A 13,900-nucleotide genomic window follows, 5' to 3' on the forward strand; every position below is an offset into this window, starting at 1 on the left:
CCAGTTCCATGTTAGTAATTGTTGGTGGTTACTGACCAGGGTCAGACTAGGTTCAATGTGATTTGTGTTGATGAAGGCTATTGTTAATCTCAGAAGCCAAAATCCACAAAACTAGTGAGCATACCTGAACACTTAAAAGTTGTTAGAATATATGCTAGCTAACTCTTAAGACTCCTGTGTCTTAAGCTGGTCATCCAACTTAAGAATAGATTGGTTACCAAAAAATAAATAAATAATAAAAATTTTTTACAAAGGGGTGCCTGGGTGGCTCAGTCGGTTGAGCATCCAACTCTTGCTCTCCGCTCAGGTCTTGATCTCACAGTCGGAAGTTCAAGCCCCGTGTTGCACTCTGTGCTGGGCATGAAGCCTACTTAAAAATAAATGGATGAATGAATGACTCAATGAGTGAATGAATTGGTCACAGAATAGCCTAGATTGACACTAGGTCACCTGCAACCTCAAGAAAATTTCCATGTGATGAAGTACACCATAAAACACCTTATAATCATTAAACCAGCAACACATTTCCCTTAGGTTATTAGGTTGTCTCCAAGAGAATCAAAGCCTTAGCTTAAAAAAAAAAAAAAAAAATCCTTAAATTCCAAACGGTTGAGTATGTCATCTTCCAGCCACCTGCTTATTTATTGACTAAAAACTATGGTTTAGGAAGCTATAAATATCTCCAAAAATCTTACTAAAGACAACCTAGAATTACAATGGCCAATATGGGAACATTCCAATTAAACAAGATCCTTTATTTAAGAAGTACACTTAAAAGCAAGCGCCTGGGTGGCTCAGTTGGTTGAGTGGCCAACTCTTGATTTCAGCTCAGGTCATGATCAGGGTCGTGGGATCAAACTCCATGTCAGGCCCTGTGCTAAGTGTGGAGCCTGCTTAAGATTCTCTCTCTCTTCCTTTGCCCCTCTCCCCAGCTTGCACTCTCTTTCTCTCTCTAAAAAAAAAAAAAAAAAAGCTAAAAATTAAAAACAGCAAGGGTTTCCAAATCAAATAAACAGAATGGGATGGATACCTATTTTTATTGATGTATAGAAGCTTCCAAAAGTCTTCAAGATACCAAAAGAGCTTCATTGAAAGTTTCATTGCAAAAAGGTAATGAAAAATTAAACAAACAAAAGGTATATAAAACAACACCTAGGTCTCCCACATCGCACCCTCTCAGGGGTCCCTCATCAAAAAACTGGCCCTGAAATCAATGTTTCATTTGCAATCAACTGGGACACTGGAAAAATGGTTTTCTCAAAGGTCCCATGCACATCCTTCAGCACCAACTCAAATGCTCCATATCTGCCTCTGAAGGAAGGACCCCACAGATGAAACTGAAGGATTTTCTGATAAAGTGCTACATTATTCCCTTAAACAGCCAAGGGGAAACTGAAATTAAAACTAATGAAAAAACCCTTACCAAATCCTGGCTGACACTGGAGCTACACTCTCTACTTTAAACCCCACTCAGAGTTGACCCATGGGATCCTGAAAGACTAGCAGAAGCTGGCTAAGGTGAGAATTCTTACCTGAGTCAGCTCTTCCTGGTATCTGTCTGTCGTAGTCAGTAGAGAGAGGAAAAGAAAATATCTTTTGCATCTTCTTTGGGGATGCCTCTTGAGTCCAAGGGGTTGTTCAATACTGCCAGGAATATTTACTGTTTGTCCCAGCTTGAACTTGACAAAATATTTGAAAGGCTTTGTGTGTGTGTGTGTGTGTGTGTGTGTGTGTGTGTGTGTGTATGAGAGAGAGAGAGAGAGATTTTATTTTTAAGTAATCTCTACACTCAACATGGGGCTTGAACTCACAACCCCAAGATCAAGAGTCACACACTCTACCAACAGAGCCAGTCAGGTACCCCTGAAAGGACTTTTTAAAGTAACACAGTGGTCAGAAGTTGACCACACTGGATCAGAGCCTGATAGGAATTTCTTTTTAGCCCTTCTCCCCTAAGCTAAAATTATGTATCCAGAAAGAAAAAAACTTCTGAAGACTTTGTGGAAGGATTTGCTAAAACACTGAAAAGGCAAACAGCTCTAAACTCAGAACACAGAGATCTTTGATCTTCATCTTAGTTGGAAATCTTACTGATATAAAGAAAAAAAAAAGCAAATTAATGTGCTTTAAATGGGTGGATCAACCAACATATGCTATCATTTAAGTTACAACCCAATTCCTTGAGAAATTAAAAGCAACTGTCCTTATCTTACAAATCTTTGCAAAACCAGAAATGCAGCTCCAGAAACAATTCAAAGTCCACCTATCCTTTTCACCAATCCCCAAACCTGCCTTACTTTTCTCAAAAGGTTTGTAAGGACTGTAAAAATTCTGACCTTAGGGAACAAAAGTACTTCTTAGAGGAACTAGCACTCTTTCCCTGTGCTTTTGAGAGGTAAATGCTCTACCTGGTTGTCTCCAGGAACTCTTATCTAGACCATCCCTAATTCCTAGGAATGAAGAAAAAAGTGGGGAGAGGCTTTCTACAAATACGAATTGCTACAGAAGGTCCCTTGTCCCAAATCTGGTTCACGGCTTCTATAAGATTACTTTTAAGGACAACTGTAAATCTTAAGTGCCTTCCCCACAAATATTAGTAGAAAAAGCTTTCAACATCTTTGTAGATAACCTCACTTCATCTACCAGAAACTTGATTTGGATCCAAATGCTTTTACAAACTAGTAAGTTTTGCATTATCATACCCTAATATTTTTTTTAAGTTTATTTATTTATTTATTTAGAGAAAAAACATGAGTGGGGGAGGGACAGAGACAGAGGGAGGGAAGGAGGGAGGGAGAGACAAAGAGAGAGAGAGAGAGAGAGAGAGAGAGAGAGAGAGAGAGAGAGAGAGAGAGAATATCAAGCAGGTTTTGCACTGTCAGTGCAGAGCCCGATGTGGAGCTCAACCTCATGAACCATGAGATCATGACCTGAGCCGAAGTTGGAAGCTTAACTGACTAAGCTACCCAGGTGCTCCTTTGTTGCTAAAATTTTCAATGAAAGCTATAAGGTCTCTCTTTGCGTATGTCTGCATGTTTACATGTATCTTTACATAAATGCATTATAGATGTGTGGTATTTTCTTCCTCTGAACGGTATTGACAAAATTAATGTGTTTGTATTTAATTGGCTTAAAAACAAGCAAGCATTTATATGAATTAAGTATTCCTAACACTCAGAAATATGATAGGAACTAACCCAAATGGTCTTCAAGTTCACATGATCTGGGAAAATATTTGGTATTAAAGTTAATTTAAATTTGTTGGTTAAATTAAAATAGACATGTCTTAGGGTGCCTCGGTGGCTCAGTCAGTTAAGCATCAGACTTCAGCTCAGGTCATGATCTCACGGTTTGTGAATTCGAGCCCTGTTTTGGGCTCTGGGCCGACAGCTTGGAGCCCGGGGACTCTGTGTCTCCCTCTCTCTCTCTCTGTCCCTTCCCTGCTCACATGCTGTCTGTCTGTCTGTCTGTCTCTCTCTCTCAAAAATAAACATAAAAAAATAGACATGTCCTAGACAAGGAAGTTGAGGAGGAGGGAGCAATTGGAAGCGGGGGGAGGCTAGCTTGGCGTGCACTCCAGACCTCGGGAACGTTATTGTGCGTAGATCCGCTGATTTTGGAAGACTGTTGCCCAGAAGAAAAGATATTTGGTTTTCACAACCCAAGGATGTAACCAAGTATAGAGGGCTGCTGTATTTGCAGAGCTAAGTCCTCCAGTTCTTGATTCACTGACAGTAAATGCTATGAAAAAGACTTCCAGAGCTGTCCTGGGTTGCATGAGACTCACTGAGGAGACATCTGGGATGCCTGTGTCCTGTTTGTGAAAAGATGGAAGAAACTGCCAGCAGTATAAACAAACAAACAAACAAACAAACAAACAAACAACTGGAATCATATAGCAGATGCAAGGACAGGACCCAGTCTGAAGACAACACTGAAACCAAAGACAGTGAAAACTCTATCTGGAAACAGGATAAAAAGCAACCAGATCAGTAAACTACAGAAGGAATTTAAACGTCACAATTCTGATGCTCACAGTACCACCTCAAGTGCCTCCCCAGCTCAGTCTCCTTGTTATGGTAACCAGTCAGATGATGGCTCAGATACAGAGATGGCTCCTGGCTCCAACAGAACGCCCATTTTCCTTTTTAGACCTTACATACTGGAAAAGACAGAAAATATGTTGTGGGATTATCTATAAAGGCCATTTTGGAGAAGTCCTCATTGTCACACACCTATTGTCACACACCTAAGCCTTGCTGCAACAATAAGAAAGCAGCTGCTGAGAAGCCGGAGGAGTGGGGGCCAGGGCCTCTGCCCATCTCCACTCAGGAGTGGTGACTGAGGTTTAGGTAGAAAGGGAACAACAACAACAACAACAACAAAAACGATTTAAATTTTGGAAAGAAAACAAAGCAACAAAACCCTCCTATTTTTAACTTTGGATACCTGCTATTCTGCCAAAAGACACTTTCTAGAATAGCTTTGAATGGGTTGTTATTTCTCCTCCAATTCCACAAAGTCTGAAGCCAGTGTCCAGCTTACTAAAAGAAAAAAAGTATACATAATATTTAAGATGTTGAGTATTTCATAGGAAAGCTGGATGCTGCTATAAAGTGCTCTTTAAGACTTTTTTTTTTTTAAATCCCCTTCTAATGAATGAAACTAGGGGAATTTCAGGGGACAGAGATGGGATTTGTTGTATGATAAACGTATGTAGTTTTACTCTTTCTATATTAAGAAGCAGTGGTTGGGGCATTTTTAAGATGGCTGGCTGTCCTTGTTTTCCTTCATGATGATAAATTTGTCATAACTCAGTAACATGGACTTGCCCCAAGAGGTAGTTGTTAATAATTTAAGGTCTTGCCAAGGTTCTGATGATTCAAACCTGTACTACTGAATATTAAGCAGGACAGACTAAGTTCTCTGGTGCAAACACCTTGAAGGAGTAATTTCTAAACATACAGAGAGGTAACTTGAGTGTGTATGTTGCATCCTCTGTCACCTCCCTCCATACTGATTTTTGATAAAGATTTTAATCTATATTGAAACTGCTAAAACAGAATCAAAGCTCCTCTGGGGAAATGTAAAGTTTTAGGATGAGCAATCCTAAATGAAGAGTACCAAAGCATTACCGCATGGTAGAGATCACAGTCTATTAAAAATGTTAAATTACCTAAAAAATTGTGCAAGTCTTCAGAATGGCATACACACAAAAACAAAGGTTAATGTTTCTTTGGGCACATTTCTTAGACGGTCTGCCTAGTGTGTAAATAATTGACTTTTGTTTGTGTTACATGACTGGTGACTTCATTGAAAATCTGCACAATTCAGTTTTAGCTCTGGATTACTTCAGTTGACCTTTGCAAAGGTTTTGTCTGTGTAGAGTGGTTGTTTGATTGGTTTTACTCTATTAGGGCTTGGGTGTTTTTTTTTTCCCCCCCACTCTATATTGAAGTAAAATTATACTAAAAGAAAAGAGAGGTGTGTGTTAATGCTGAGTGGGCTGGTTTAGGTTTGACTTCTTTGTTAACAGGCTTTGTTAACATTGAAATGTTAGATGATGCATCCTGAACACGAAGCTCTTCAATTCTAAAATCTTCATTTGAAGGCTTTTTACTTAAAAAAAAAAAAAAAAAAGGCTTTTTACTTGAACCCAAACCAAAGTACTCTCATTGCCTCTTTTCTAAATGTTCAGGAATAACCTATCACTGGTTCAGACTTTTCATAATTAGGGAGGATCATTTGCCTACCTTATAATAACATGACATTGTGTTTATTTTTAAAATTGGATTTTAAAAATTAGACAGTATAAGTAACAGTAAGGAGTGAGCCACTTTTTATGGGTACCCTATAGTTTTATAGTTCTTAATCTAAATTTAAAATTTTATATTTCTTCCTTATGGCAAAAACAAGCCACCATATGCACAGAATACACCGTGGGTTGGGTTGGCTCTCCCACAGCCTCTGCGGTGAATTCCAAGAGCATCAGCCACTATCATCTTCCTCCTGTTGTTTCAAAAAAAATTTTTTTTGTACATTTTGGCTACAGTATTGGTGGTAGAATATATTATAATATGGATCATCTATACTTCTGATTTATTACTAGACCTCAATCACAGCCTTCTTTTTCCTCTTCCACCTCTTTGCCTGTAGGATGTACTGTATGTAGTCATGCACTTTGTATTAATATATTAGAAATCTACAAATGTGTTTTGTACTTTTTACACTGTTGGAGATTTACAATCAAAAGTTTTACTAGGATATTGAATAAATTTAGTCTTACTAGAAAATAAAAAAAATAGACATGTCTTCAGCATTATCAGCATTAAATATAATGCAGACATACAACATTTATTCTACATGGGTTTACTAATCAAATAAACTCATATTATCTATATGATAATATGATATGAATATATGTTATCTATATTATATCATCAATAGGAAAAATAATCGGATGATGGCTGTCTTTGTCTAATGTCTCATAAAGTCTCTGCGGGTAGTCTAAACAGAAGTGTATGCTTCTAAAAATTATTAAATATATTCATTCATACATTTGCCAACATGAAGAATGCTGGTTTAACATGCAGTTCACAACAGCTTACATCTCAGTTTTCACTAGAAATTAGTTTCTAAGGGTTAAAAATTCTAAATAATATGCAGTAAAAGCTACTGGAAATAATAAGAGAAACATCTCTGTACACAAGGAAAGGAGCATGTGTGTTTTCGGTAAGAGAAGCTATGAGGAACAGAGAGGCATTTTTGTTAAGGGAAAAGAAATTTTGTCCTTAAGTGAGGCTACTTCAGAATGGGAAAGTGGGAAAAACACAGGACAAAATATGAATGTAAAAAAGACCTAGAATGTTTGTAAAAAAGGAATATTGGGAAAGGAATTTTATGTGTGGTCAAGTTGGCTAAGATTAAAATTAATTTATCTGAGGGGCGTCTGGGTGGCTCAGTCAGTTGAGCGTCCATCTCTCTTGCTTTAGGCTCAGGTCATGATCTCACCATTGTGGGATTGAACCCCGTGTGTGCTAGGTGTGGAACCTGCTTAGGGTTTTCTCTCTCCCTCTCTCTCTCTCAAAAAAAAATTATTTGAATAAAAAAGGAGTTTCAATATCAAAAATAAGATGGTACAAAATTTGAATTTGGTTTCTCTCTTTTAAAATGGCAAAGCTTTCTTGGACTACTGATCTAAATAAAGTCTTTCTGACCCTGAACTAACTAGAATTTTGCAGAGGGCTCCTGGAAGATCTCAAAAGATTTATTCTCTCTCTTTATACAAAAGGGTATGTAAAACTAATTGGGCTTATTTGCTATGTTAAATTATATGGGAAGCATTGTTATATGAGGCGTAATACTAAGCTTTCTTTATATTATATTTGTGTTGGTATGTAAGTGTTCCAGAAACTGTATGAAATTCCTGGATCTCTATGTTTCCTATAATAATGTTATCAATAATAATTCCAGTTATTATACTAAAATGTTGTATATCACAGAAATTACTCAATTCCCTTATCAAATAAACTCTCATCATTTTTAAGTCTTCATCATTTGCAGAAAGTTACTGTTCTATTCTCCTACTCTGATGCTCTTATGGAAGTGTTTCTGCAGAAGTACTTCAAAGAGAATAGGTTTGTACTTGGGAAAGAACTTTGCCAAGTACAGGTTTCTGATAACTTTAAGATCATAAAATTGTCCTCAGTAAAAATTTCCCGAATTAATGGGAGAACTGGATTCAAGCAGAACAAACATTAATTAAATGGGATTGAATGACTTGAGGAGGAGGATTATGCCTTTTGGTTTGAAATACTGCTGGTTCCTCGATGTTTTGTTTTCCTTTCCAGATTTAAGCAAACCTTCTTTTTATTTTTTAAAAAATTTTAAATGTTTATTTATTTTTGAGAGAGAGAGAGAGAGAGAGAGAGAGAGAGAGAGAGAGAGAGAGAGAGTGAGCGGGGGAGGGGCAGGGAAAGGGGCGACACAGAATCTGAAGCAGTCTCCAGGCTCTGAACTGTCAGCACAGAGCCCGACGCAGGGCTCAAACTCATGGACCACGAGATCATGACCTGAGCTGAAGTCAGACGCTTAACAGACTGAGCCACCCAGGCACCCCTAAGGAAACCTTCTAAGCTACGCCTGACTTACAGCAATTTTATAAAGCATAACTTTGTAACAAAGGTATGAATGAAACATCTACTTTTTCTCCTTACCTGGTCCCTCCAGAATCCAGAAACTCTTGAGTATTCTTTTCATGGTAATACAGCTAGGTATTTGATAAGTCCAATAAGACACTGTTGTCCTTGTAACAAGACACAGTTAAAAACTTGGGCTATATTATCGAGACCTTGACTGAAATGTTACATTTAAGAGAGATGTGTGTAGACTCAGATATGGCCAGACAACTTCAAGGAACTGCTTGGAAAAATCACTGGGTACCTTGCTTATAAAAGGTTCCTAGCAGTCTTACCAGATGACTAAGAAAGGTCACTTACTGGCAGCCCCAGAAACCCCAGGATATTTAGGGGAAACTTGATAAGAGAAAATTCACCTAAATTATAGGTACTGCAGGTAAAATCTGATGATAAATCCTTGGCTTGGCTTCCTGGCCTCAGAGATTGAAGAGTTCAATCTCATTCTTTATGAAGAGGTCCACAAAGCAGTCTTAAAAGGAGCTTATATGGCTAATCACTATTCTTGCTGCATTGACATAAGTAATCAGGCCAAGTTTAATGCAAACACATTAGTTTCACTGTGATCATTTTTAATTTAAAAAATGGGGATAACTGTAGAGAGAAAAACTGTTCACACTTTTGTAGATAGATTCTAGTTCTGTTAATTTTCTTTGAGGTTTTGTTATATCCCCATAAATTAGATTGGATCCTAAATTCTTCTAGTTTCTTCAAATATTTGGCTATGATTCTCCAAACTAACATTTCTAATTTTCTTCCACCCTTCTAATTTGGAATCAATAAAGACAAAGACTGCCCTTCAGTTTCCTTGGAAGAGACTACACCAGGTCCTCCTCTCCCAGATGGCAGCCAGGCTCTCTGGCCAGGAAGAGAAATAGCTAACACCAAGGTAGACTACTCCCACCCAAGTCACTAGAGCAAGACTTCATACTTTAAACATGAAATCCTTTCTTCCTCCTTTTCTGTCCTTTACTCTGGCATTGGCCTGGAAAGATAACACCATCATCTGTATGTCCCAGGCCATTGCTAAGGGGGTAATCTAACCTCCAAACAACTATTGGATGTACCACAATGCTGGTGATTCTGTAACTCTGTCACAAACTTCTGATTTCCAATGTCCCAGTTTCTCTGAACAAACTCTGCTCCATCTCTATTGCATCAGACTCTCTAACCCTGGGGGTCCATTTCCCATTCTCTGGTTAACAATCGCAGGGTACCCAGGGAAACTTGCATCCAGGCTCTACACAAAGAAAGGGACACAAGGCAAAGGTAACCAGAATAAAACCACCTGTGTGGTATACAGACCCTTAAATTTTACTGGCCTTCATTCCAGTCCTGTGCCAAGGATCCAAATGGGAATTACCAGGAAGCATTCACGATTCAGTATTAGCTCCCTTTGGCAGGTCCTTGCTTTCCTGGCTAGGAGTACATATGAGGCTATTATCAAGAAACTCTCCTTAACTCTTAAAGCAATAGCTGCCCAACAAAAATCCTTAGACTCTCTGGGCAAAGTTGTTCCTGATAATAGGACAGTCCTTGATTATCTTTAAGCTGAGCAAGGTGTCTGTGCTACGGCCAACACTACTTACTGTGCCTGGATTAACACTTCAGGGAAGTTGATACTCAGCTACATAAAATCACTGAACTAAGCCACTTGACTTAAGAAAGTGACTCAACACGGTCTGTCTTTATTTGATTTTGATTGGGTTAGGTCTTGGGGGCCATGGTTTTGAAGCGCACTCCAGACGTTGGGAATTACCCTGTGTGTAAAAATCATAGCAATCTCCCTAGCGTGCTGTATTTCCTCAAAAAGTTGTAAATGCATGTTCACAGCCACTAATCATCAAGTGATTGCCCTAAGACTGGAATGTCAAAAAAGGAATGAGGAGAATTACTGACTGAAAAAAATGTGAACCTGAAGCCATGACCTGTGCATTCCACATAGACTCAGCAAAAAGAAGTCATGACCTATGAATAATCACAGAGCATCAGCAAAACCTGTTAAAACTTCAGAGCAATAGCTGGGAGTGACACTGATGCCTTAAATTTTGATCACATCTCTCAGTTAAGCTCAAAGTCTGATCAAAAGGGAGGAACTGTAAAAAAGAGACAGCAGGCCTAAAATGGAGTCAGTCACTTGTGCTAAGCCCATGTCACAAAACTGAAATTTAAGGGGGCATCTAACCTAACTGTAGCTTCAGCCTCTGCCAGGAATGTAATCTTAGTCTGGAATTACCTGGTCTGCACTAATGAAGTAATCTGCCTGATGGGGCCCCTGCCATCCTCCAAAGAAAGGTGACCTTACCTGAAACAATCCACTCTTTGCTAGTGACTTCCTTGTCCTGCCCCCTTCTGCCTATCAAAGTCTTTCATTTTGTGCAGCTCCTCAGAGAGCCTTTCTGTTTGCTAGATGGGGCGCTGCCCAATTCATGAATTGTTGAATAAAGCCAGTAAGATCCTTAAAATTTACTCAGTTGAGATTTCTTTTTTTAACATTTAACACTACTATGTACCAGTCACTCTGGTGTACTGGACTTTCCAAGCAAAACAGATTAGAAAGCCAAGTGTGAACATGTAGAAAAAGATTTAATCTGGCTGAAGGTTTCTCAGCTAAAATAGCCCCCCAGGAAGGTAGCGAGGCAGTCACACCAACTGCTGAGAGAAAAGTGCACAATTGTTCTCATTTGTTCGACAAGTGCTAATGAAGTGTCTTGTGCTTCCTAGGTATTGTGGGAAATTTGACACCGAATCAAGGCATTTTCTTCACTCATTGCAGAGCCTGGTCAGCAGCCCCCAAAGCCAGAAGTCAGTCCTCAAGGTCAGCCACAGGCAGAGATCCAATAACAACAGCAGAGACACCAAGTATCAAGTGAGCGCAGGAGGCAGCAGGGGAGAGGAACGCCATGAGGAGAGCCACTGTGAGTGACGGGTCACGGTGGGTCTAAAGCTGTGTCCCGAAAGACAGGAAGGCTTCGGGTCATTGGGCAGGTGCAGGAGCAGCGTTCTTTAGAATGCCCCCCTTTCAGAAGTGCCACCTGCAAAGGCTAGCAGGAGGGTTGAAAAGGGGGTTTTGAGAGCCACATACCTGCTAAGCTGGTGACAGTGGATTGAGAGAAATGTGAAGCAAAGAGGTTTAGCCTTGAAGGATTATGATGAAAGTGTCCTTTCAAAAGCATGAAAGATGGACGAGTAAGATGGGGCTAAGGAGGTCAGGTGAGGGATCATTGCAGTGATTTGTTATGACACTGAATTAGTATGGGCAGTGGGAACAGAGAGGGAAAACAGGATATGTGGCATGAAGGAGGGCTGAAAGGCTCTGGAGCCTTTAAATGGGAGGGTATGGAGCAGGAAGAGGGCAGGTTCTAAGAGACGAGATTCAGAATTGGCACTCATGGCTAGGTTACTGACGGGAAGATGGGCTGGTGACACAGGAAAGGGATGCCAGGAAGGGATCTGGCTTAGGGAAGAAGTCTAGGATTTCCATTTGGTAATGATTTGCGGAGAAGTAAATAGACATGGGTATGGAGCTGAGGATAAGGCTCAGGGTTGGATACACAGACTTTGGAGAGAATATCGTTGATAAAGATGTGATGAGAACAGCCTGGCAAACAGAATATTAAAAAGCAGTAGGCAATCAGTTCAGGTGCAGAGAGAGACAGAGGGGATGGAGCAGGAATGAACAGAAAGCATCAAGACAAAGCTCTGGGGAAAGGAAATGCACTAGGGGAGAAGTGAGAGAAACCGGGCCATGAGGGATGGAATGTCAAAGACATTCTGGGATGCCCATTCTGAAAACCTGCCCTCTGAATAATGAAAATAGAATATTTAGTTAGAAGGGAACTTAGAGATCACCAAGCCCAAACCCTTCATTTTAAGTTTGAGAAAACGTAAGCCCCGAAAGTTACCCAGTTTTCCACAGAGAAGAAATGAAAAGATAAATGGACCATAAGGTACTTGCCTGAGGTAACAGCTCTGAGAAAATGGAGAAGCCAGGACTAAAAGCCAGTTGTCTTCTCTTCTATTATTATTATGTTCATTTATGCTTCCCAACATACTTTATATACAAATGGTCTCAATTTCTGACATCGAGTAGTCCCCTTGTGTTATAAATCCACACAATCAGAGAAACACTAAATTTTGATTCCTAGGATAAGTTCTCTTCCCTAAAGCCCTGTATTCTCTTTGAAATCCTCTCTGCTTTTTATTGTTGAGGTACTGATGCCTATAAGGAGCAGCTCAAACAGGGACAGAGATGGTGACTCAGAGAATGAAGCACAGATGAAAATGGGGAGTGGGGTTCCTGAAGGTTCAGAGGACAAGATGGTCAGTCCCCACAGTAAACTGGCCATCTGGAAAATCAAGGAAGATCTACTCAGACTTAAGATCTGATGAGGCCATGGCGATCACACAACTGGCCCACCCAACTGGCCAGGGCACGGGCAGGTCCCCGCCTGACAGTGGAGACACGGGCGTCCAGAAAGGGTCAGTCTTTCCCTCAACCTTGAGCGCTCAGCAGTTTGCGCCTCTGCTGGCAGAAGGAAATACACTCCAATGTTTTCCAAAGGCTAATGAGCAAGAGTGTTTAAATAGACTCCACTTAGATATAACTTCCTTGAGCTATTTTAGGGTTACATTATGCGGAAATCCAGATCATTTCCAGCTGCCTCTGCACCTGTCCCCAGATCACTTACCAGCATAGGAGAAACTGTCTAATAGGTCTGTCTGGCCTTTGTGCTCACCAGGAAACTGCTCATTTTCTCCTATGTATTCTGCAGTATCTTCTGGGCCAACTTAAAGTTCACTGGAAAAATCCTTTCTATGTCTATCTATTACCATGATACAGCTCTGAGTGGGCATCTCTGTAAGGTTAGTGGCTCAGAAGAAGCTTGGTTAAAACAGGTTTAATCCAGAAAAGAAGGCCATGAATTCTGGACCCAGTGGTCAAGGGTGTGGCTCTACCACTTATCTAAAGTCAACCTGGCAGAGAACAGCAGTGGCAACTCCAACAAAGGGAACATGGGGCCAGCACTTGGAACAAACTGGAACAAAATATGCTCAGGAAATGTTTCAGAATACAAAAGAGTTATGTTATATGAGCTCCGGGAGATGCTTCTGAACTCTGGCTCAGTGACGAGATCCTTGCAAAAGAAATAAACTTGATGAATCTTGTACACAAATCAGAAACGGAAATGAAAGTAAAATACAAGCTTATCAACAACCACAACCACAACACAACCACAACATCAGGGGATGGGATTGCTCCAAAAGGTGACGGACACAGGAATAGGTCTGAAGATGAACCATGTCCAGGAAGGGAAGTCTCACAAGGCAACCCCCTGCCCGGCTCACCGGATCCCAAATAAGGGTAACTGAGGTTTTTCAAAAGGGATGCTATTAATCCAAATCCAGAGGGGGAAGGAAATGAGAAGGAAATGAATATTTGCTGACCATACATTACGCGAGGAGCAGAAAACACTGTGCTGGCAGCTTCTTGTATATCATCTCATTTCGTCCTCATAACCATTCTAATGAAGTGAGTGACAGTCTCATTTTACAGCTAATAAAACAGATGTTCTTAAAAATTAGGTAACATGACTAAGGTCACAATGCCAATAAGTGTAAAGGCAGGTATTTGACCTGGGACTGTTAATAAAATGTGGACATCATCTTTTGTTTTGTTTTTTAAATAGGTCCTTACTCTTAAA

General features: G+C 40.0%; 1 protein-coding gene and 1 pseudogene across 5 annotated transcripts in view; one reads left to right on the plus strand and one right to left on the minus strand.

The window, feature by feature from the left end:
- IKBKB (inhibitor of nuclear factor kappa B kinase subunit beta) overlaps positions 1 to 13,900 on the minus strand; it is a 74,228-nt gene that overhangs the window by 33,142 nt on the left and 27,186 nt on the right. Inside the window, exon 1 of one of the 5 annotated variants that reach the window (XM_053216533.1) lies at positions 1,533 to 7,068. The exons of the other annotated variants lie outside the window; for them this stretch is intronic. Within the exon in view, the coding sequence (XP_053072508.1) occupies positions 1,533 to 1,602 (70 nt within the window). The 5' untranslated portion in view covers positions 1,603 to 7,068. Of the gene's footprint in view, positions 1 to 1,532; positions 7,069 to 13,900 lie in introns of those variants that run through there. 5 annotated transcript variants of the gene reach the window in all.
- Positions 2,234 to 4,341, plus strand: LOC106990024 (SIN3-HDAC complex-associated factor-like; annotated as a pseudogene).

The sequence above is a fragment of the Acinonyx jubatus genome, chromosome B1, assembly GCF_027475565.1.
Source record: "Acinonyx jubatus isolate Ajub_Pintada_27869175 chromosome B1, VMU_Ajub_asm_v1.0, whole genome shotgun sequence".
Taxonomy (NCBI): Eukaryota; Metazoa; Chordata; class Mammalia; order Carnivora; family Felidae; genus Acinonyx; species Acinonyx jubatus.